The sequence below is a fragment of the Enhydra lutris genome, unplaced genomic scaffold, assembly GCF_002288905.1.
Source record: "Enhydra lutris kenyoni isolate GAN:26980312 unplaced genomic scaffold, ASM228890v2 scaffoldscaffold22, whole genome shotgun sequence".
Lineage (NCBI taxonomy): Eukaryota > Metazoa > Chordata > Mammalia > Carnivora > Mustelidae > Enhydra > Enhydra lutris.
Window position 1 is genome coordinate 10,190,386 of NW_019154106.1, and position 19,073 is coordinate 10,209,458.

A 19,073-nucleotide genomic window follows, 5' to 3' on the forward strand; every position below is an offset into this window, starting at 1 on the left:
GTGGAGCAGTCAGAACATGCTGAACATCTATGGCCTAAATCTGCTCTCTAATATGGGCGTGTTCATTGTGTCCCCCATAGTTACAACAGCAACATCAAAGAACACTGATCACGGAGCCCCATTTTAACAACTATAATCACAATGAAAAGTTTGAAATGGTGCAAAAATTACCCAAACATGACAGAGACATGAAATGAGCAAATGCTGTTGAAAAACAATGGCACTGACAGATTCACTTAACAGGAGGGTGCCACAAACCTATTTCTAAGAAACAGTTTCTGTGAAGTGCAAGGCAAGGTGTGCAACAAAGACCATATGGCCCTCAAAATCTAAAATACTTAATATCTGGAGCTTCACAGAAGTTTGCCAACCCCTGTGCTACAATGCTTCTGAGTGAAGAGTTTCACAGCAACTTTCTGACGAGGTTAGACTGAATGAATGGCCCTCCCTGTCTCTGTGCCTTTTACCAGGACACTTTGTAGTGTGCTCCCACCCCGGCTCTGGGCTTGGTCACATGACTCCCTTTGACCAATGGGAGTCCAAGAGATACAACACAGGCGGGCCTGGAAGTGAGATTGCACAATGAGGCTCATTTTTTTGTTCCTCTGCTGCTGTCATGTGAATAGACCCAGGCTAGTCCTCCGAGGATGACTCATGAACCAGAACTGCCCAGTCATTCCAGCTGAGACCAGCCTAGGTTAGCCAAAAGCCCCAAATCCCAAGATCATCACAGCTGACCTGGCTGACCCACAGATGACCACAGACACGTGAGCAAGCCCAGCAGAAATCACCTGAATCCCAAGGCTCAAAAGCCATGTAACTATTCATTGGTACCTGCTGCTGAAGTCTGGGGATGGTCTGTTTCATGTGATTCTGCCAAAAGAAAGCTGATACCATGGGCATGTGAAACTTTTAAAAGATTTTATTTATTTATTTGAGAGACAGAGAAGAGAGAGAAGGAATGGGGGATCTGCAGAGGGAGAGGGAGAAGCAGACTCCCCACTGAGCAGGAAGCCTGACGCAGGGCTCACTCCTGGGACTCTAGGATCATGACCTGAGCCAAAGGCGGACACCCAACTGAATGAGCCACCCAGGCACCTCGGCGCATGAATTTTTAAAAATTTATTTTGCTGGGGTGCCTGAGTGGCTCAGTCGTTAAGTGTCTGCCATTGGCTCCAGTCGTGGTCCCAGGGTCCTGGGATCAAGCCCTGCTTCAGGCTCCCTGCCTGGCGGGAGGCCTGCTTGTCCCTCTCCCACTCCCCCTGCTGTGCTCCTTCTCTTGCTCTCTCTTTCTCTGTCAAATAAATAAATAAAATTTTTAAAAAAAATCTACTGTGCTAAAACAGGCTAAGGAACATTTTTATTCTTCTGAGGGCAGTTTAGGACTCTGAAGATGGAGAGAGCCTGAATAAAGTACAGAAGTCCAGGGGTGTCTGGGTGGCTCAATTGGTTAAGCATTGGACTCTTGGCTTTGGCTCAGGTTATGATCTCAGGGTCAGGAGACTGAGCCCCATGTTGGGCTCTCTGCTCAGCACACAGTTTGTCCTCCCTCTGCTGCTCTCTCCCCACACCCAGGCACATGTGCACATGTGCACACGCATTCTCTCTCTTGCTAAAATAATTAATTAAATCTTTAAAACAAACAAACAAACAAACAAACAAACAACAGAAGTCTGGAACTCCAAGGGTTGGGATGGGGCATCAGACTGCATCTCGAATTTCTATAAAAATAGCTTGTACTCATTACGGCATTCAATAAATATCTTTATTTGTTCTGTGGCTCAAGCTGCCCACCGGGTCAAGTAAATGCTAAGGCAAGGAACTGACATGCCTCTTATCTGCAAAGAGATCTAGCTACATAAACAGACTCCACCATTTATGGAAAAAGAATTCAATTTATTTCCTATTTATAAAATGTAAAAAAAATGCCTTGGTTATAAAATCTAAATGTCTATGGTATGATCAGTCAGGAGCTCAGAAATGTCACTCTTTGCATCCATTAATTACATTTGGTGCAAAGAAAGCAGGTGCCAGGAGCCCCTCCTGTACTAGGCTAAGTGGCAGCTTCCCAAGGATCAAGCCTCACAGCCTTGTGTGAGAAGAGGGGTAGAGAGTAGGAAAGGAAAAGGGGCAGAACTGAGGTAGAAGGCCAGGGAGGGTTTTGTACTGAAGCCTGTATTGGGAAACACTTTAATTTGCAAGAGGGAAGATCTTCCTTCTTGACTGTTGAACGTTAAGTGGCCTGTCGTAGGAAAGTCAAGGTGCTTCCTGTGCAGAGCCAACCCCCACCTCACAGAGGCACAAATGTAGCCTCTGTCAGGAGGGAAAGGCATCCATCAGTGTGACAAGCAGCGGTCACCTTTGGACTTGCGTGAACTCCTTGCGCAGCCATAGAGAGTCCTGGTAGAAGCGCGGATCACCCAGTCTCACAGCTGTGCGTTTGTAGAAGTAACAGTAGAACACGGCCGCTGTGGACAATAAGTAGGAAAGAAGCTCCAGGGATGCTCCCGAATATTCTTTTCAGGCTAAGAACACAACCTAACAAGGCAGAGGGGCCCAGCCTCATGATGTCCCAGTGACTCCCAGCAAGGGCAGCGGGCCATCATCTCTCCTGTTCTTGTCATGGCTGTTCCACTGATCCCACGCTGGCAGTGATGGACTGGGAAAGCCAGGATCACGGCCCTTAGTTGCCTGAGCCATAGGTGGGACCAAAGTGAGGCCTGAGGTTGCTCTGGTCCTTACCTAGTCTCTGGAATACAAATAGCGTTTGAAGTCCGTCTGTCCAGACAAAAAGGTTGGAGTTTTTCCAGCGTAAGTTCTGAAGGAGACATGAGTAGACAAGGAAACGTTAGTGACCAGACGAGGCCCTAGCATCTCCAACTTGGTTAGCTGCAGAAATGCGGCCTGGTTTTAAATCAGGCTAATCTCACCCTCCTTCTTTCTTCCCATAACCCCAAGGAGTGTTTCTCAAAGAAGCTTCTAAATTCCCTTTTCCAGTGCAAAGGAAATATCCTTTTAATCCTGAAGGATAGCCTTTTCCAAGGTGAAGTGATACACATTATCCCAGGAGTTCAGTGCGGTCACTGTCTTCCTTTGAAGATCTCAGGCTCAGTTCCTGTCAGATAAAGGCTTACTGCACTCAGGGTTTAATCAGATTAACAGCTTTAGAGTACAAAGTACAAAGCCAGGACCTATTTTGGCCCCAAGAACCAGAGCAGAGACAATCCTTTTCAGGAAGCACTGAGACTCTGGCACTGCTATTTCTTTCCTGTGAGCTCTACTTCTCTCTGTAGAATAACAAGGGCGACTTAATAGAAGATTCAGTCTTAGAAGATGGCGTTAGTAGAGAAGTGACTAAAGAACCCTGAGGTTTTAATGTGTCCCATCAAGATGAGTACTTGAGAAACAGGTGATACCCAAAGAGATGGAATGATTCTCAAAGCAGGAGAAATCTGGAACCACAAAAACTGGGATCTGCTGTGAGGCTGTGTGGGCACCTTGGAGATGAGTCCTCGTATGATGGGGACAAAGCAGAGGGCATGAGGCACTGAAGGGCAAGAGGCACTCTTGGCCTGGCCATTTCCCACGGGACACCGATGTCTAGGAATACCTTGTCCCAACACCCACATGCCCAACAGCTACTGATGAAACACAGTCACTTTCCTGTGTTACCAGGGCTGCTTTGGGGCAAAGGTGAACAGAATATTCCAGAAGTGTCCCCTGACTCCTGGATGAGGCAGCTCTTTAACACAAATGGTTGGGCAGAAGTGCCTCAGGCAACTTGCAGATGCCCAAGCCCAGGCTTCATCACAAACACATGTTTCCTGTCAAGGATTCTGTGAGATATGAAAAAAAATGATGCTGGATTCCTAGAGAAAAGACACTCCTAGCCCCTTAAGGATTCAGGAACTCAGAGCTCCGCTCTTACCATGACCCAGACATGAAGGGAGATGCTGAGGGCGAAGTAAACAGCTGTGAGGATGATGGTCCCTTTGAACTTGTGGAACAGGAGGTTGACCAAGCCAGCCTGGAAGACGAAGGTGTTGAAGAACATGAGGAAAATGATGATGATGTTGAAGAGGATTGCAATATCCTGGATGCTGTGGACATCAAACACAACACAGTCAAATGGGGGTCTGTGTGGTCACCCAAGGGCTGGCCCTAGGTCCTAAGGGACACCATGAAATCTGGCCTTCCCTGTGCTCTAGGCCTCTGAAACCACACCCTCCTCCAGGTGGCATGGACCTTGGGTCCCAAATGACATAAAGCCGGAACCACCTGCTGGCCCCATCAGTGAGTTGCAGCCCACAGATAAGGCTTTCCAGCTCTGATGCTCTTAACCTTCTAGACACTTGGGAGGAGAAGCTGCTTTCTTCCCCATGTCCAGAAAAAGCCAGCCCTGCCTGTCACATAACCTGGGCCTACCAGACATTTCCATCTAGAGAGATAGCAACGCCTTTCCCTTGATCTCTGCACGGCCGGTGTCTTAGTGCCATTCAAGTCTCAGTTCCAATGTCTCCTCTTCCAAAATCCTCCTATAACCCCACCGCCTCAAGGAGCCCTCCCCTCTCCGCCCCACCTGCTTTCCGCCCACTGTATGGCATTTGTCACTATTCAAAATTATCTTAAAAAAAAAAAAAAAAATGGGGGCGCCTGGGTGGCTCAGTGGGTTAAAGCCTCTGCCTTCGGCTCGGGTCGTGGTCCCAGGGTCCTGGGATGGAGCCCTGCATTGGGCTCTTTGCTTTGCAGGGAGCCTGCTTCCCCCCCCCTCTCTGCCTGCCTCTCTGCCCGCTTGTGATCTGTCTGTCAAATAAATAAATAAAATCTTTTAAGAAAAAATGTATTCTTTGTCTCTTTCTACTTGAGTGGAAATCCTGTGAGAGCAAGAAATTGTCAGCTTTACTGCTGCACCTAGAACACCGGCTGGCAGGCCAATGAACACTTGCTGAGTGAAGGGAGACAGTGTCGAAGACTGGTTTTCTGTTGGTAACTTGCCTCGTGGAGTCTATAAATCATTGTGGAAGAAAAATGCCAACAGCTTCCATCCCATATATATAACGGATATGACTGCCCTTTTAGCCTGCTGTTCTATAATCCTCTTTCATGGCACTGTGAGACAATACTTCTACTCACAGATGGAGAAAATGACCCTCTGACTGCTCCCTGGATCCCAGACCCTCGTTAGAAGCATATAAATACAGGACCTGTGACATGTCTGTGGAGTACCCAAGATAACGCGAAATTTTATTTTCCCTGAGATTTCTCTTTAAAATGCGAAATCACAATTGTCAGGGCCTTCAAACGGCTTGGGGCTCAGCTGTCCGGTCCCACCCACTGAACTCACATGAAGAGCACCAGCTGGATGACAGGAGCCATCCGGAGCAGCTCCGAGAAGGAATTGACAAAGAGGTCATAGGACAGCAGGAGGAACTGCAGCGAGAGCACCAGGCTATAGTTACTGGTCTGGAGCATCTTCCTTCTGCTTTACTGGGCCCCCAGGGGCACATTCCACAGTTCCCCAGGAGACAGCTCCGGGATTTCTCCCCAGCACTGAGGAAGAAGCACTAGTTCCTCAAATGGGAGCTGTTTTCCTTGCTCTAAGACAAGGGCCTGTTGAGGCAAAAGAAAAAAAAAGAGAGAGGAGACAGGTGGTTAGAAATTCATTAATACAGTAAATATTTACTGAGGACCTACTACATGCCAGGTGCCATTCCAGGTGCTTGGGATACATCAATGACCGAAACCACTACCACCTCCCAAAAAACCCAACTAGGAGTGACTTTACCCTCAAACTTTCTCCATGCCTGGAAACTTCTAACTGCAGAGCTCTTTCTTTTTTCTTTAAGTTTTAATTTATTCATTTTAACTAATCTCACCCAGCGTGGGGCTCAAACTCATGACCTTGAGGCCAAGAATCACATGCTCCTCCCGACTGAGCCAGCCATGCACCCCAACGCAGAGCTCTTTCTAACTATTTCTGAGTTCAAAGGAATCTAGGAGCACTACAAAGAGTGACTGTCTGGTCGTGCAATTAATACTAATTCTAATACTAATTGCAGCAAACCTTTATACATCACTCACAATACGCCAGGGACTATTCTTTCTTTTTAAGTTATTTTTATTAACATAAAATGTATTATTTGCCCCAAGGGTACAGGTCTGTACACATTTCATAGCACTCACCATAGCACATATCCTCCCCGATGTCCATAACCCAGCCACCCTATTCGTACTCCTACCCCCCCTTTTTTAAGAAATCTCTACAACCAACCTGGGGCTCAAACACATGACCCTGATCCCCGATATCAAGTCACATGCTCCACCAACTAAGCCAGCCAGGCACCCTGGCCAGGGACTATTCTAAACACTAACATTCTTTAACTCCCACAATAACCCCATGAAGTAGAAGACACACAATTATTACTCTACGCATTACACAGGTAGGACAACGGAGTCCCAGAGAAGTAAAATAATTTGCTCCGGGTCACACTGCTTGCTAGTAGCAGTGGCAGAGCAGGTACTGGGATTCAGGTAGCCTGGGTCCAGAGTCTGTGCTTTTAACCACTGCCCAAAGCAGCCTCTCCTGTAACAGACGGGCTGACATGTAACTAGGCGGGAAAGATGTTGGCGCAGAACGGGAAACGGTGCAGGCAGTGCAGAGGAAATAGTGCTCTCCTGCAAAAGTCTATGTTTAAGGTGGTGGCAACACAGTGGCACCAGGTAAGGGGAGCTGGGCCTTTACTTTCATAAATCCCAAGGCCCAGAAGTTGCTCTGCAGGTGTCCCATGACCTCTTCAGCTGGGTCAAATCGATAAACAAATTTCAAAATGCTCTGAAGCCTAACACGATGAGATTAAATGAACGTCTGCAAAATGTTCTACAATTTACAAACTTTTTTTATATTCACCAGATTCCTTTACCCTGCATCCGTCTTGAGAAGCAGCCATTAGTAGGAATATAATGGCCGTATAGACAGGGGTTCTGAGAGGTTAAGGAACCGCATCCCCCTCACCTGGTGGAAAGTCCCACCTTCGTGGCCGCGTGATGCACTTCCTCTGAGCGGAGATTCCGCATTCGTAAACAACACCGACAGCTATCACCTACTACCAGCACCATGACACTCCCGGCGACCTGGACAATTGCCTTTAATCCTCGCCACTGCTCTGCGAAGTGGGAAAGAATGAGCCCCCCCGTTTCACAGGCAAGAGCACAAGGACAGCGTTCAAGTGCCTCCAGGTCGCGGGGGAGCAGAGCCAGGCTTCCCAGCGCGGGGTGACACCAAAGAACCACTTCACGGGCCCCCACCGCGGGCTGTCGTGAGGTTCGGTGACAGAGAACCGCCGCCGCCAACTCCGCGGAAAGGAAGCCCCTCCCCTCCGCTTTAGGGCAGCAGGGATTCGCGCGGCAACGAAGCCATCTTCGGTCTGTCCGCCGCTCCCTGCCGCGTGCCCTTTGTCCCCAGAGCAGTTTTCCTCCCAATCCTTCCCAAGCCACCTCAAAACGCGGCTGCCTGGGCAAACAAACAAAACACCCAAAACAGTGACAACAAAAATTCCGACTCTGGTCACCTCACCCAAGCACTCTCGCCTCCGAGACCCAACGTCGGTTGTCATGGGGACACCGTCCTGGCTTCCGGACACCGGTTTAACTCCCGGAAGTAGATGGCGGACGCGGGCTCCGTCTGTGCCGGGTTAGCCGCCGGTCCTCTGTTTCCCCTCCAAGCCCTGCGGCCGCCTCGGCCGCCATGTTTGGCCTCCGCCGTCCTGGGCCCGCGCCTCTCCTGCCCTCCCAGCGTCGCCGCACCCGGCTCCGGACCTCCCCAGCCGCTGCCCGCGGCCTCCCGCCCACGCCGCGCGCGGCCTTGCTGCGGGCCAGCCCCCGGCGGGAGGCTTCGAATCCGCCCGAACGAGATGGCGGTGAGGGATCCCGCAGAGCGGTGGCGGCGCCTCCCAGGGAAGAAACGCCCGCGTTGGAACTGGAGATGGGAGCCAGCAACCTCCGACTTCATTTCCCAGGCGGCCGCACGCGCGACCGGAAGTGCTGGGTGCCTATAAGAGGGGGAGGCGGCCGTGTTCGTGGGCACTGGGGCTGTGGTGAGGACCGTGTGCTCGTGTGTGATGCAGAGGGTTCGTGATTCCATACGCCTGGAGTCCTGGTAGCTGCGGCGCCGGGGGGCGAGAGGCGGGTCTCCGAGACCCCTGCGACGCACTGTGGTTCGGGAGTGAGAAAGAGCTCGGATGGGGAGTCCGGGGATCTGGGTTCGAGTGCTGGCTCTGCTACTGCCTCTCTTCGTGCTGTCGCTACTCCTCACTCGAGCTCAGCTTTCTCTTGTAGGACATGGACCCCGTTGTCCGCGCCCTTCCTTCTGCAGGTGTGGTGTGGTTGTATAGGCACAAAAGCGCTTCGGAAGTCGCAGTCAGCAGGCGGAGCCCCTCGCCCTAATTGTCATCGAAGGTTAGCTAGGACCAACAGCCCTTCGTCCCCGCACAAGAGTCGGGGATCGGGCTCGGGGTTCCTGGAAGGGTTCTCTGGACAGCTGAGCCACACCGGGGCAGCCTGGAAGGTCGGGTCTGTAATCTCTGTGGCGCGGAGGAGCGCCTTGCCTAGCTACCTCCTGACTGTAATTTAGGGGTCCTCGCTCCTGAGCCCCGACTTTACAGAAGCCACGTTTGGACGTGAGGAGTCCTTGGAGCTGAGGGAAGGGAACTGGGAACCTGTACTAGCTCTGCCACTCAACGTCGCCAAGTCACTTTCCTTCTTTGAGTCCCAGTGATCTTGATCTGTAAGAGAAGAGTTTAGGACTTGAACCCGAAGTCTGATTCTTAGGATTTCCAAAATCCCCACCATTCATCCTGGAAGCGGGGGCAACAAATCAACTTTCTGTTCCTCCATCTATGTAGTTCTAAATAATAAAAGTAGTACTTTAAGAGTTTGGAATAGAGCCTTTTCCTAAAATCAAGGGCTGAATGGAAAGTACCCATTTCTTACACTGGGGCCTGATTTTTTTTTTTTTTTTAATATTTTATTTATTTGTCAGGGAGAGACACAGCAAAAGAGGGAACACAAGCAGGGGGAGTGGGAGAGAGAGAGAGAAACAGGCTTCCGCTGAGCAGAGAGCCAGATCCCAGGACCCTGGGATCATGACCTGATCTGAAGGCAGACACTTAACAGCTGAGCCCCCCAGGCACCCTGGGCCTGATCTCTTTTTACTGAAGCCAGGGAGAAGCCTTTTTGTCAAGGAACTGAGGGGAGTATTAGGTTGGAGAGTACATTTCTTAGATCATGGTTGACAAACTATGACACACCGCCTGCTTGGTTTTTACATTTTTAAAAGAGTAACAGAATTAGGGGCGCCTGGGTGGCTCAGTGGGTTAAGCCTCTGCCTTGGGCTCAGGTTGTGATCTCAGGGTCCTGGGATCAAGCCTGGGCTCTCGGCTCAGCAGGGAGCCTGCTTCCTCCTCTCTCTCTGCCTGCCTCTCTGCCTGCTTTTGATCTCTGTCTGTCAAACAAATAAAATCTTTAAAAAAAAAAGTAACAATTGAAAAGGAAAATATTTTCTTTTTTTGTTTTTTAAAGATTTTATTTATTCATTTGACAGAGATTACAAGTAGGCGGAGAAGCAGGCAGAGAGAGAGGAGGAAGGCTCCCTGCTGAGCAGAGAGCCTGATGTGAGGCTTGATCCCAGGATCCTGGGATCATGATCTGAGCCGAAGGCAGAGGCTTTAACCTACTGAGCCACCCAGGCGGCCAAAAGAATAATATTTTCTGATATGTAAAAATGACATGAACCTGAAATTTCAGTGCCCATAAATAAAGTTTTTTGGGAACATGGCTGTGTTCATTTGTGAAGGTGCTGTCTATGATGACTGCTTTTGCACTACATCAGAAGAGTTGATGACATAGTTGGGAGGGAGACTACAGCTTGAAAAGCCTGAAATATTTACCATTCCGGCCCTTACAGAAGGGCAAGCTGACTTCTGCCACAGCCTGGGGCTCTACAAAGTGAGGGCAGAATGAGAAACCAAACAATGGTGAGCATATCCGGAAATCACAGCACAACTTACTTTCTTGGAATCAATGAGAATATTCTCAGTATTAGGGTTGCAATTTTCACCGCATTCTTTTCTTTCTTTCTTTCTTTCTTTTTTTTTTTAAGATTTTATTTATTTATTTATTTGTCAGAGAGAGAGAGCGCACATGCACAAGCAGCAGAGCGGCAGGCAGAGGCGGGAGAGAAGCAGGCTCCCTGCCGAGCAAGGAGTCCGATGCAGAACTCGATCCCAGGACCCTGGGATCATGACCTGAGCCAAAGGCCGCGGCTTAACCGACTGAGCCACCCGGGCTTCCTGCATTCTTTTCTTCTTTTGCCCTCTTGCACAGAGGAAGGGGTCATCTTTGTATTGTGAACAATATAACTTTGCAGCCTCCTGTCAGAAAAGCGTCCCCATTGTGAACTCTAAGGCTGTCCCAGGGCAGTAATCCAGGACCTCTTCTAGAAGGGTGGACACAGCCCTTTTGGATTATATTTACTTTGGTTTTTCTTCCCCAAAAGAAAAGGAAGTCATGAAAGATAATTGTCTGATGGAGGGAGCCTGCTGACCGAGTGCTTCATGCTGACTTTCCTGGGCAGGTGACTGAAACATCTGGTGACCTGAAACTTTCTCTGCTTTTACGGGGACTAAGGGGTCACCTCTGAGGCCAGGTAGCAAATCTCTGAGCTCAGTAGTTGAGTCATGAACCTTCTAGGAAGATGGTGGCATTATTTTCCCTTGGCCTTGTGGAAGCTTATTTTATCCCCATCCCCTTGGATCTTCCTTTCTCAGTGATTACTGCCAATTTGGGTCACATTGTGAGAGTTCAGTGTCTGTTTCTGTGTCATTTGTAGGGGGACACCTGCTGTGGAGAGAGTTGGCACAGTATCAGGGCCACCGAGGGGCCTGGGCTGGCGTGGGGGGCACGAGCTTCAGGCTGTAGTTTGTAGCTAGGATGAACTCCTGTGACAACACCAAGAAGAGAAGAATACTTTGCTCTCACAACGTCCTTACGGACATTTCCTCACTTGCCCTTCCAACAACCTATGGTCAAAGAAAAAACAGGAGCCTTGAAACCCAACAGAAAAGGGTTTCAAGGGTTTCAGACTGGGTCCTAAGGCTGGTGTTTAATCTTCCTGAGCCTCAGTTTCCTCATCTGTAAAATGGGGATGGTAACTGCTCACAGGAGCTAAGGGGTTCATGTGTTCATGGGTTCCAGTGGGGCGTCTGCTCATAGCTGCTCTTCAGTATGTTCTTACTAGCTTGCATGCCTTTCAGATGAGACAACTGGGTCCTACAAATGCCAAGTGATTTGCTTAAGGCGCCCTACTTCATAAGAACTGGAGTCTTGGCCACCACTCGGTGAGCCTACCGCTACGTCTAAAGGTGAGGAACCTAGTGTGTGTGTTTTTTTTTTTAAAGATTTTATTTATTTATTTGACAGACAGAGATTACAAGTAGGCAGAGAGGCAGTCAGAGAGAGAGAGAGGAGAAAGCAGGCTCCCCGCTGAGCAGAGAGCCCGACTCGGGGCTCGATCCCAGGACCCTGGGATCATGACCTGAGCTGAAAGCAGAGGCTTTAACCCACTGAGCCACCCAGGCACCCCAGGAACCGAGTGTTTTATCTCCATGGGCGTTCTCGGCTGTTTTAGGGACTTTCCTCTCCGCTAGCTGGTTCAGACTGAGGGATCTCAGCTGCAGGAGGCTGCACTGTCCCCTCCTTGGTGTGAGCCCATGGGACATGGGGACCGCCATGAGAGCTGGGCCCGTGCTGCCTACACATCAGGCGAGAGCAGAGCCGGCCCTATGGCTTTGTGCGTTTGCCTGCCAGCCGGCCCTCAGGCCCAGTTGCCTGGTTTGTAAGAGCAGCTGCTCAGGGCCCTAGACATTTGTCTGAAACCAGAGTTGGTGTCTGAGTGTACCAAGGACACAGAGAAATCTCAAAACAAACTCTTGCTTTCTAGACCATGAGTTCTTGCTTCCTCTTTTTTCTTCTGAACTTTCCTCAGAGGAAGAGAAAGCAGAAGTCTTGGGTCTAGGAACATCTGAGGGCTGCTGTCCAATTCAAGGTGTGGAGTGTGGGGACTTCAGAGCCAAGGCCTGATCTTACTTCCGCAAAGGGAGGGTTAGCCCCACAGAGTTCGCCATCTGGCGAAGAACTTTTCCGTAGAAGTGCGTGATCCCAGGACTTCCTCTCAGCTGGCCTGATCGCTGTGTGTTGGCTCCTTGCACATGATATTTTCGCCTCCTCCTGTCAGAACTGAGGGCCTAGGCATTTGTGCGATCTAGCCTGGGTTTGGACTCCTGTCCCTTGTTGTTTGGTGGGGGATGGTGGTGTGGATTCTTTACCTTTCGGTCCTGTGAAAGGAGGCTAATCCCAGGGCTTTGGGCCGAGAGCCTTGACGTCCAGCCCCTCTCCAGAGTGGGGCCCAGGCCCATGCTGGCCGCACTGTGTGCTGCCAGGTCCTGGGTGGGGCCATCCTTACTGTCCATAACCTGAGGTCAGGCTGACCCAGCACTCCAGGTCTCATGGGGTGCTGCCCAGGCTGGTGACAGGAGAGCTAAAGTGAAAAGCACCCACCGTTTCCAGTAAGAGTGAGTTCGGTGTTCCCTGCAGTAGCTGGAGCGTGGGGTGCACTCGAGCCAGCAGGGGACGTGTGACTTCTGCTTCTCCCAGGAGTGCCTGCTCAGAATGGCCGTGAGGTGGTTCTACTTGTCCTTCTACGCCCTGTGGCTCCTGGGCTTGATGTGCGTCATCCTCACCATCTACTGGATGCAGCTGTGGCACGGGGGCTTTGCCTGGGATGGCACCATTCACATGTTCAACTACCACCCAGTGCTCATGGTTGTTGGCTTAGTGGTGCTCTACAGCGCTGGTGAGTACCCAGACTTCCCCAGGGCTGGCCTTGGTCGTGTTGGCTTTGCGGCTCTGGGAATGGGGTGGGGCAGGCTGTCTCCGGGCCCAGGTGTCATTCGCAGGAAGGAGTAGTGAGAATGGGGGCATCTGGGGAGGGTAGCTTTACTCTAGGGCTAGGGGTGGCAGACTTTTCCTGTACAGGGGCAGATGGCAAAGGCTTGGCAAAGCACAGGACCCGTGTTGCAGCCGCTCATCTCTGTTGTTGTAGTGTGAGTAGCCATGGTTAACCCCAAAACATATTCGTGGCCGTGTTCCCATAAAACTTTACTTACAAAAATGTGTGGCAGGCTGGATGTGGCCCGTAAGCTGTAGTTTGCTTTAGGGAGCAGGAGTTCGAAGCCTCTCGTGCCCTAGTCAGGTCCTTACACAAGGAAGGGGCTTCCTCCCGCCACTCCCATCTTTGCCCATGAATTCAGAGCTGGGCCTTGGGGCCCCGGGGGAGCCTCGTTTCCCCACCTGTAAAATGGGAATGATGGCATCGGTCACAGCAGCTCATTCTGTGTACTTCTGAAACCTCATCCCGTTTTGTCCTTCCAAGAAGCCTGTGAGATGGGCCCCACCGTTATCCCCATTTTTAAGGACACTGAGGTTTGGAAACAAGATGCCAGATAACCGAGAGGCAGAGCCAGGAGGTGGACATAGGTCGTCTAACCTTGCTAAAAGCCTGTGTTTGTGACCACTAACGTCAGTTTTAAGAATTCACTTAGAAGAAATATTGACCGTGACATTGCTTTTGCAACTGCAGAAGTGCACACGAGTGCGTGTGTGATACAGTCAAAGACTGGCAGGTCCCAGAAGCCCACTCCTCCCTTCTTATCACTGTGCTCCCCACCCCACAACACACACCTCATTATGGCTGGCTACTATCCCAGCAATGAGCAGGGATAGGAGACACTGGGGGGGGGGGTGCTGTGTGCTACCCTCCCCTCCTCCTCTGGTTGGGAGGCCGCGTTCATGCTCCTAACGTGGGGGGGGTGGTAGCACAAAAGGGAGAGGCCGGGCCCTGGGACGTTCTCTTCCGCAGCCTCACTGGTGTACCGGCTGCCGCAGTCCTGGGCGGGGCCCAAGCTGCCATGGAAGATGGGCCACGCGGCCCTGCACCTGCTGGCCTTCATCCTGACAGTGCTGGGGCTGGTGGCCGTCTTTCAGTTCCACCGCCGCTCCAAGATCCCCAACCTCTACTCCCTGCACAGCTGGCTGGGCATCGTCACCGTTTTCCTTTTCGCCTGCCAGGTGCGTTCTCTCCTTTGGGTTCCCGCTCCCAGCTGGCGGCTGTGGGCTCTGCTCAGGGCTTCGCGTGCAGCCGCACCACACGTTCCCTCTGCTCAGCGCCCGGAGACGGCTCCTCAGGGCGCATCCCAGAGCGCAGGCAGCTTAAATGCCGTAGGAGACTACCGGTTCCCATGCTCATCTGTTCTGCTCTTACCTGGTGCGCTGCCCCTCTGTCGTCGCTGAGTTCACCCAGTCACAGCACACGCCACGCCAACTCTAGATCATCTTTTCCACCTTCCCCATTCCCACTGTTCTTTGAACCAGAAGCAATTCTGGAAGTGGCTTCCACATTCTGACATCAGCCCCCTACAAGCGAGGAGTCTTATGGGCCAGGACTGGAAGGAAACAGAGACATACAAGGATGGCTGGGCTTTCGGGAGCCTGGGCTTATAACTAAGCATTTTGTGGAACATTCTGGTTTGGCTAAGAAAGCAACCACAGTGCAGAAGCGAGGGGTGGCCCCTGATGGGAGGTTTGAGCTGGGAAAGAAGGGCGGGGGACTACTGCAGGGTAGGAGGTCCCAGTGAGGTGCCCAGCACGGGGCAGTCAGGTCCTTTCTCCCTGTGTCCACAGTGGTTCCTGGGCTTTGTCGTCTTCCTGCTGCCCTGGGCGTCCGAGTGGCTGCGCAGCCTCCTTAAACCCGTCCACGTCTTCTTTGGAGTCATCATCCTCTCTCTGTCTATCGCTTCGGTCATCTCTGGCATTAATGAGAAGCTTTTCTTCAGTTTGTGAGTGCAGTGGGGCCCCCAACTGTAACATGGAGGGGGAAGACATTGGGTCTTTGGAAGATGTACCCTGTGAGCATAGGACCTAGCCAAGGGAGGGGAGCCTTTGGGGTTGGGCTTGTTCCTGGTCTGGAAGGTCATGGAGTCTTTAGATGGAGATGGTAAATTGCTCAGCAAACATTTATCTACCATCAAATTGACTCAGTATCTACTGTGCGTATCAAGTACTTAGAGCCTACTAAGTACTAACTCTTCTAAGTGCCTTAAATTGAATCCTTTAATCATTTCACAACATGGGTACTCTTGTCATTGCCATTTACAAATAAAGGAACTGAGGCACAGAGAGGTTAAGTAACTTACCTAAGGGCACACAGCCAGTAAGTGGCAGAGCCTGGCTTTGAGTCAAGATTACAGCCTGCATGCCTAACCACTACCATCCCCCATTCTTTCTAGGCGGGAGCGTAGGCAGTGAAAGCAAATAGCTATGAGGTCCGACTGGGCTTTACATCTTGGCTGTGCTATTTTCTGGTTCTGTGACTGGACAAGCTCATCCCACCTCTTTGAGCTTTAGTTCCCTCAGCGGGAAAAAGCAGTCTGTAGAGATTTGCTGTGGCGGGAAGGGCTTAGTGTGTTAACGTTCCAGGTCACAGATGGTCCTTGGAAGCTTTCCTCGCCATCTGCTAATGGTGTTGGGCAAAAACAGGTAGAAAGTCTGTCGAGGGCCCCCATTGTTTTGTCATCCTCAGGAACAACGCCACCAAGCCATACTCCCATCTGCCCGGTGAAGCCATCTTTGCGAACAGCCTGGGGATGCTGGTGGTGGTCTTCGGGCTCCTGGTGCTCTATATCCTCCTGGTTTCGTCTTGGAAACGCCCAGAGCCAGGGACCCTGACTGAAGGACAGGTACGGGGTCCTAGTCTCCCATTCCAGGTTGGGGTAGGGCCAGGTCTCGAGAAGGGTCCCCCAGAAAAGGCTTGGGCCTTGCCAGGAAGACCACTCAGTGGTGTGGTGGGAAAGCCAGTGGCTTGAAGTTGGGGTTAGGTTGGCTGATGGGGCCCACGGGTGTCAGCGCAGCACACCCCAGCAGCTGCTCGGGCTTGGCGGCTCCCGGAACCTGTTTCTTGGGAGAGGACAGGTCTTTCTGCCCCTCCCCAGATTCCTGTGGTTTCACGAGGGGAAAGTGTGGCCTTCTCTCCCCCAAGGAAGGGCTTGGGCATGATGAGTGGGTGTCATAATTTCTACTTTTCCAGCCTTGGGGCTAGTCTTGTGAGGCAGGATTTATCTAGCAGGCCGAAGGGGTGAGCGCTTGGACTAGGTGTTGCCTGCTCATGGCATAGTGGTGTAGTGAGGGGGCTTGTCTATCAGGCCAAGGGGCTCTGGAGCTTCCCTAAAAGACATGGCTTGGGCGGAGAACGTTCTCAGGTTGGGGGTCTATCTGAGCCACTCAGGCGCGTGGGACTCCTGCACGTTAGGGCCGTGCTGAGGGGATGCCGTTAACCCCGTGCCTCTGCCTGTCTTTCCAGCCCCTGTTGCGTGATGGGGAGTGACGCGGGAAGGGGCAGCCAGGAGCAGGTGGAGGTGCTGTCCTGTCCCTCAGCAGCTCTGCTCTGCCTGGGGCTCCCGTCTGGCTTCAGCAACAGATCGCCTTGGGCTCCGGGCCCAGACCTCTTCGTGCCGCCACGTGGGGCCCGCTCCCTCCACCACCGTGCCACCCGCCGGCTTCGCCGGCTTCGCTTGGCAGCCTGGGCTTCTGTCCTCCTTCCTGGCCTCAACTTCTCAGTTCTTCATTTACATATGCCCCCCTCCCCCAGCCCACAGCTGCTCCTGCCGCCCCTGCTCTCCGTGTGAAGTCAAGCTCATTTCCCCTTTAGACCCCTAGGATGTGGTAGGAGATCTCGACAGCTCAGCTGAGCCAGGACTCGATCAGCATATGCAAAGTGAGGGAGGCAGCGAGGTCCAGCAGCTTCCCCTTAAAGTCCTGCCTTCCATTTGGGCCGCCCCCACCGTGGGCTGGGCATCAGTCGCCGTTACCTCCAGCCGCCCAGCCAGGCGTGAGGCTGGGCACAGACATCTCGAGGTGACGGAGAATGGGGAGAATGGCAGTCGAGCGGGTTCCTAGAGAAGTCGGGGAGCTGACTGCCCTTTGCCGTTCTGTCTCATGTCGCCACATTCCCTGTCTGCCTGGGCTGACTGGGTGGCTCCCCTTTGCTGCTACAGCCCTGGCCTAGATTCTGGACTTTGCCTATGACCCCTGCACGCACCGGTCATGGCCAGGCAGCCCGACGAACGCTGGTAGCCTGCTCTCCCAACAACAGGCTGTCCCCAGATGTCCTGGAGCACTGAGCCCCAGGGGGGCCTCACACTTCCTTTGCTACCCCTCCCTGGACCAGGGCTCCCCTGCCTGTCCCCGGGCAAGCTGGCAGAGCCCCAGCCCAGCTGACTTTCACTCTCCAGCTTACCATGAAACAAGCCAGAGCTGTGATGCACCATGCTTAGCGGATCCCTGGGGCCACAGTCACTTTCCAAGGTGCTCCCTGCTGAGTATCGGGCTGCCTCATGCGGAGGCCAGACCTGGTCTCCTGTTATGTCAGGGGGTGAGCAACTGCTCGCCTCTCGAGAAGCTGGGCTTGGGGTGCTGTGGCTTCCCCGCCCTATCCCAACGAGCCCTGCCAGGTCCCAGGCTCCATATTGCCGTCCTTAATGACAAGCAGCAGGCGCCTGAGGGCTGGGGTGCACTTCCCCTGGCAGGTGGAGATGAGGCCGACTGTCCACCCCAACCCCACGTGGCCTGATGGCAGGACTGACTGGACTTCCTGAGGGGATGAAGCCTTTGAAGCCATTGGGATGACTGCCACACACCTCAGTCAACATGACCAGCGCCCCCTCTTTCCGTGGGGGGGGGCTGTAACCTGAAGCTTGATTTCCATTTATCATGTTTTTAAGAATCAAAGCCTTCTCTACTGTGCTGACATGACATGGTGGCTAAATGAGCTCTGAGAAACTTATTAAAAGCCTCTGGACAGTTCTGACCCTCAGCCTGAGGAGGAACAAACCCAAAGGCACCAAAAATCCCGTGACTGTCCTGGAACCATATGTGACTCGTGGTCTGTGTGGGTGTCCTTAATAATGAAAAGCTTCTGAGTGCTTTATCTCACAAGGAAGGAAATGCTTCCTGTTTTATAATCCGGAACTCAGAAAGGATAAGTGACTTGGTCACTGGTGACTGAGGTCCCTCAGGTAGGAAATGGTAAAATCGGGATCCACAGACCAGATGTTTGTGCCAGTCTCCTTCCCAGCTGCTGGGTATGTGCATTCTGTGCACACGGATAACCATACCCAGCGATCTGGGACCCAGGGTGCACACCCATGGGGAAGAGGGGCCCCTGGGCCCAGGGACTGAGGGCGGCTGCAGTCAAGTTTGGGCAAAGGAAGTGACGGAGAGCCCCCTTCCTGTGGCCGACACCTCCTGGCGGTGGAGCAGATGACCCAGGAGGGGCTGGGGGCGGTCACTGGTGGTGATAGTGACTCTCAGACAGTAAGCACTGGCCTGTGCTGGGGATTTCACCTTCATCAGTTCACTTCCGTGCTCACCCCCGTCCCTGGGGGATACTGTTCTGATGTTACAGCTTCTAAGAGGCTATGCAGTAGACCCGAGTTTTCGTAGCTGGTTTGGAGTAGAATCAGGATTTAGCCTTGAGTCCATGCCAGTGCCTTTAACTGTGCGCCTGCATGGAGGATGGGCCTGGCGAGGGCCGTCCTGTCCCCACCCGCACCGGACTCCGCGGCCCCTTCCTGCTTGCCCGCGTGCGTCAGTGAGTGCTCTCAGGAGACCTGCTTGGCTTGGGTGCAGTTTCCGTTCAACCGCTGAGCTTTACAGTGTGATTTCTTTGGGTGTCCCATTTGCCCATCTGGATCCCTAAGAATGTGTGAATTCTGTTTAACTTAATTGCTGAGAAAAGCACGGCTTTCGGGTGTGGCGTGTGTACTGGAAAACAGGAATGGTGAAAGAGCCCAGCAGCACAGACCCTGCCCTTGGGTCTCAGGTGGTAGGGGAGGGGTGGGGATCGTTTTGAACGGGCTGAAGCCTTAGTGCCTGGGGCATCAGTGGGGCCACTGGTTCACACCTGG

General features: G+C 52.3%; 2 protein-coding genes across 5 annotated transcripts; one reads left to right on the forward strand and one right to left on the reverse strand.

The window, feature by feature from the left end:
* Nucleotides 1-1,743: 1,743 nt before the first annotated feature.
* On the reverse strand, nt 1,744-7,810 carry LOC111150004 (transmembrane protein 138). 2 transcript variants are annotated; one of them, XM_022507313.1, is made up of 5 exons: nt 7,574-7,810; nt 5,345-5,610; nt 3,929-4,100; nt 2,743-2,818; nt 1,744-2,468 (listed from the first exon to the last, which is right to left on the reverse strand). In XM_022507313.1, exons 2-5 carry the CDS (start codon nt 5,470-5,472, stop codon nt 2,356-2,358), a joined length of 489 nt encoding a protein of 162 aa, XP_022363021.1. In that variant the 5' UTR covers nt 5,473-5,610; nt 7,574-7,810; the 3' UTR covers nt 1,744-2,355. The 2 variants fall into 2 exon arrangements, with proteins under 2 accessions (XP_022363021.1, XP_022363020.1); XM_022507312.1 differs by lacking the exon at nt 7,574-7,810 and adding an exon at nt 7,013-7,565.
* Nucleotides 7,811-8,037: 227 nt separating this feature from the next.
* On the forward strand, nt 8,038-18,017 carry LOC111150003 (cytochrome b ascorbate-dependent protein 3). Of its 3 annotated transcripts, none has more exons than XM_022507311.1 (7): nt 8,038-8,093; nt 11,310-11,417; nt 12,709-12,907; nt 13,973-14,181; nt 14,794-14,948; nt 15,692-15,848; nt 16,469-18,017. In XM_022507311.1, exons 3-7 carry the CDS (start codon nt 12,724-12,726, stop codon nt 16,490-16,492), a joined length of 729 nt encoding a protein of 242 aa, XP_022363019.1. In that variant the 5' UTR covers nt 8,038-8,093; nt 11,310-11,417; nt 12,709-12,723; the 3' UTR covers nt 16,493-18,017. The 3 variants fall into 3 exon arrangements, with proteins under 3 accessions (XP_022363019.1, XP_022363018.1, XP_022363017.1); XM_022507310.1 differs by lacking the exon at nt 8,038-8,093 and adding an exon at nt 8,131-8,221; XM_022507309.1 differs by lacking the exon at nt 8,038-8,093 and adding an exon at nt 10,318-10,630.
* Nucleotides 18,018-19,073: the final 1,056 nt, after the last annotated feature.

Bases quoted from the DNA above. Each gene is read 5' to 3' on its own strand.
- LOC111150003 (XM_022507311.1), top strand. From the start codon at position 12,724: ATGGCCGTGAGGTGGTTCTACTTGTCCTTCTACGCCCTGTGGCTCCTG. The intron at 14,949-15,691 runs GTGAGTGCAGTG...TGTCATCCTCAG, and splicing joins GAGAAGCTTTTCTTCAGTTT to GAACAACGCCACCAAGCCAT. The intron at 15,849-16,468 runs GTACGGGGTCCT...CTGTCTTTCCAG, and splicing joins GGACCCTGACTGAAGGACAG to CCCCTGTTGCGTGATGGGGA.
- LOC111150004 (XM_022507313.1), bottom strand. From the start codon at position 5,472: ATGCTCCAGACCAGTAACTATAGCCTGGTGCTCTCGCTGCAGTTCCTC. The intron at 4,101-5,344 runs GTGAGTTCAGTG...TGATGTCCACAG, and splicing joins ATCCAGCTGGTGCTCTTCAT to CATCCAGGATATTGCAATCC. The intron at 2,819-3,928 runs GTAAGAGCGGAG...TGTCTCCTTCAG, and splicing joins CCCTTCATGTCTGGGTCATG to AACTTACGCTGGAAAAACTC.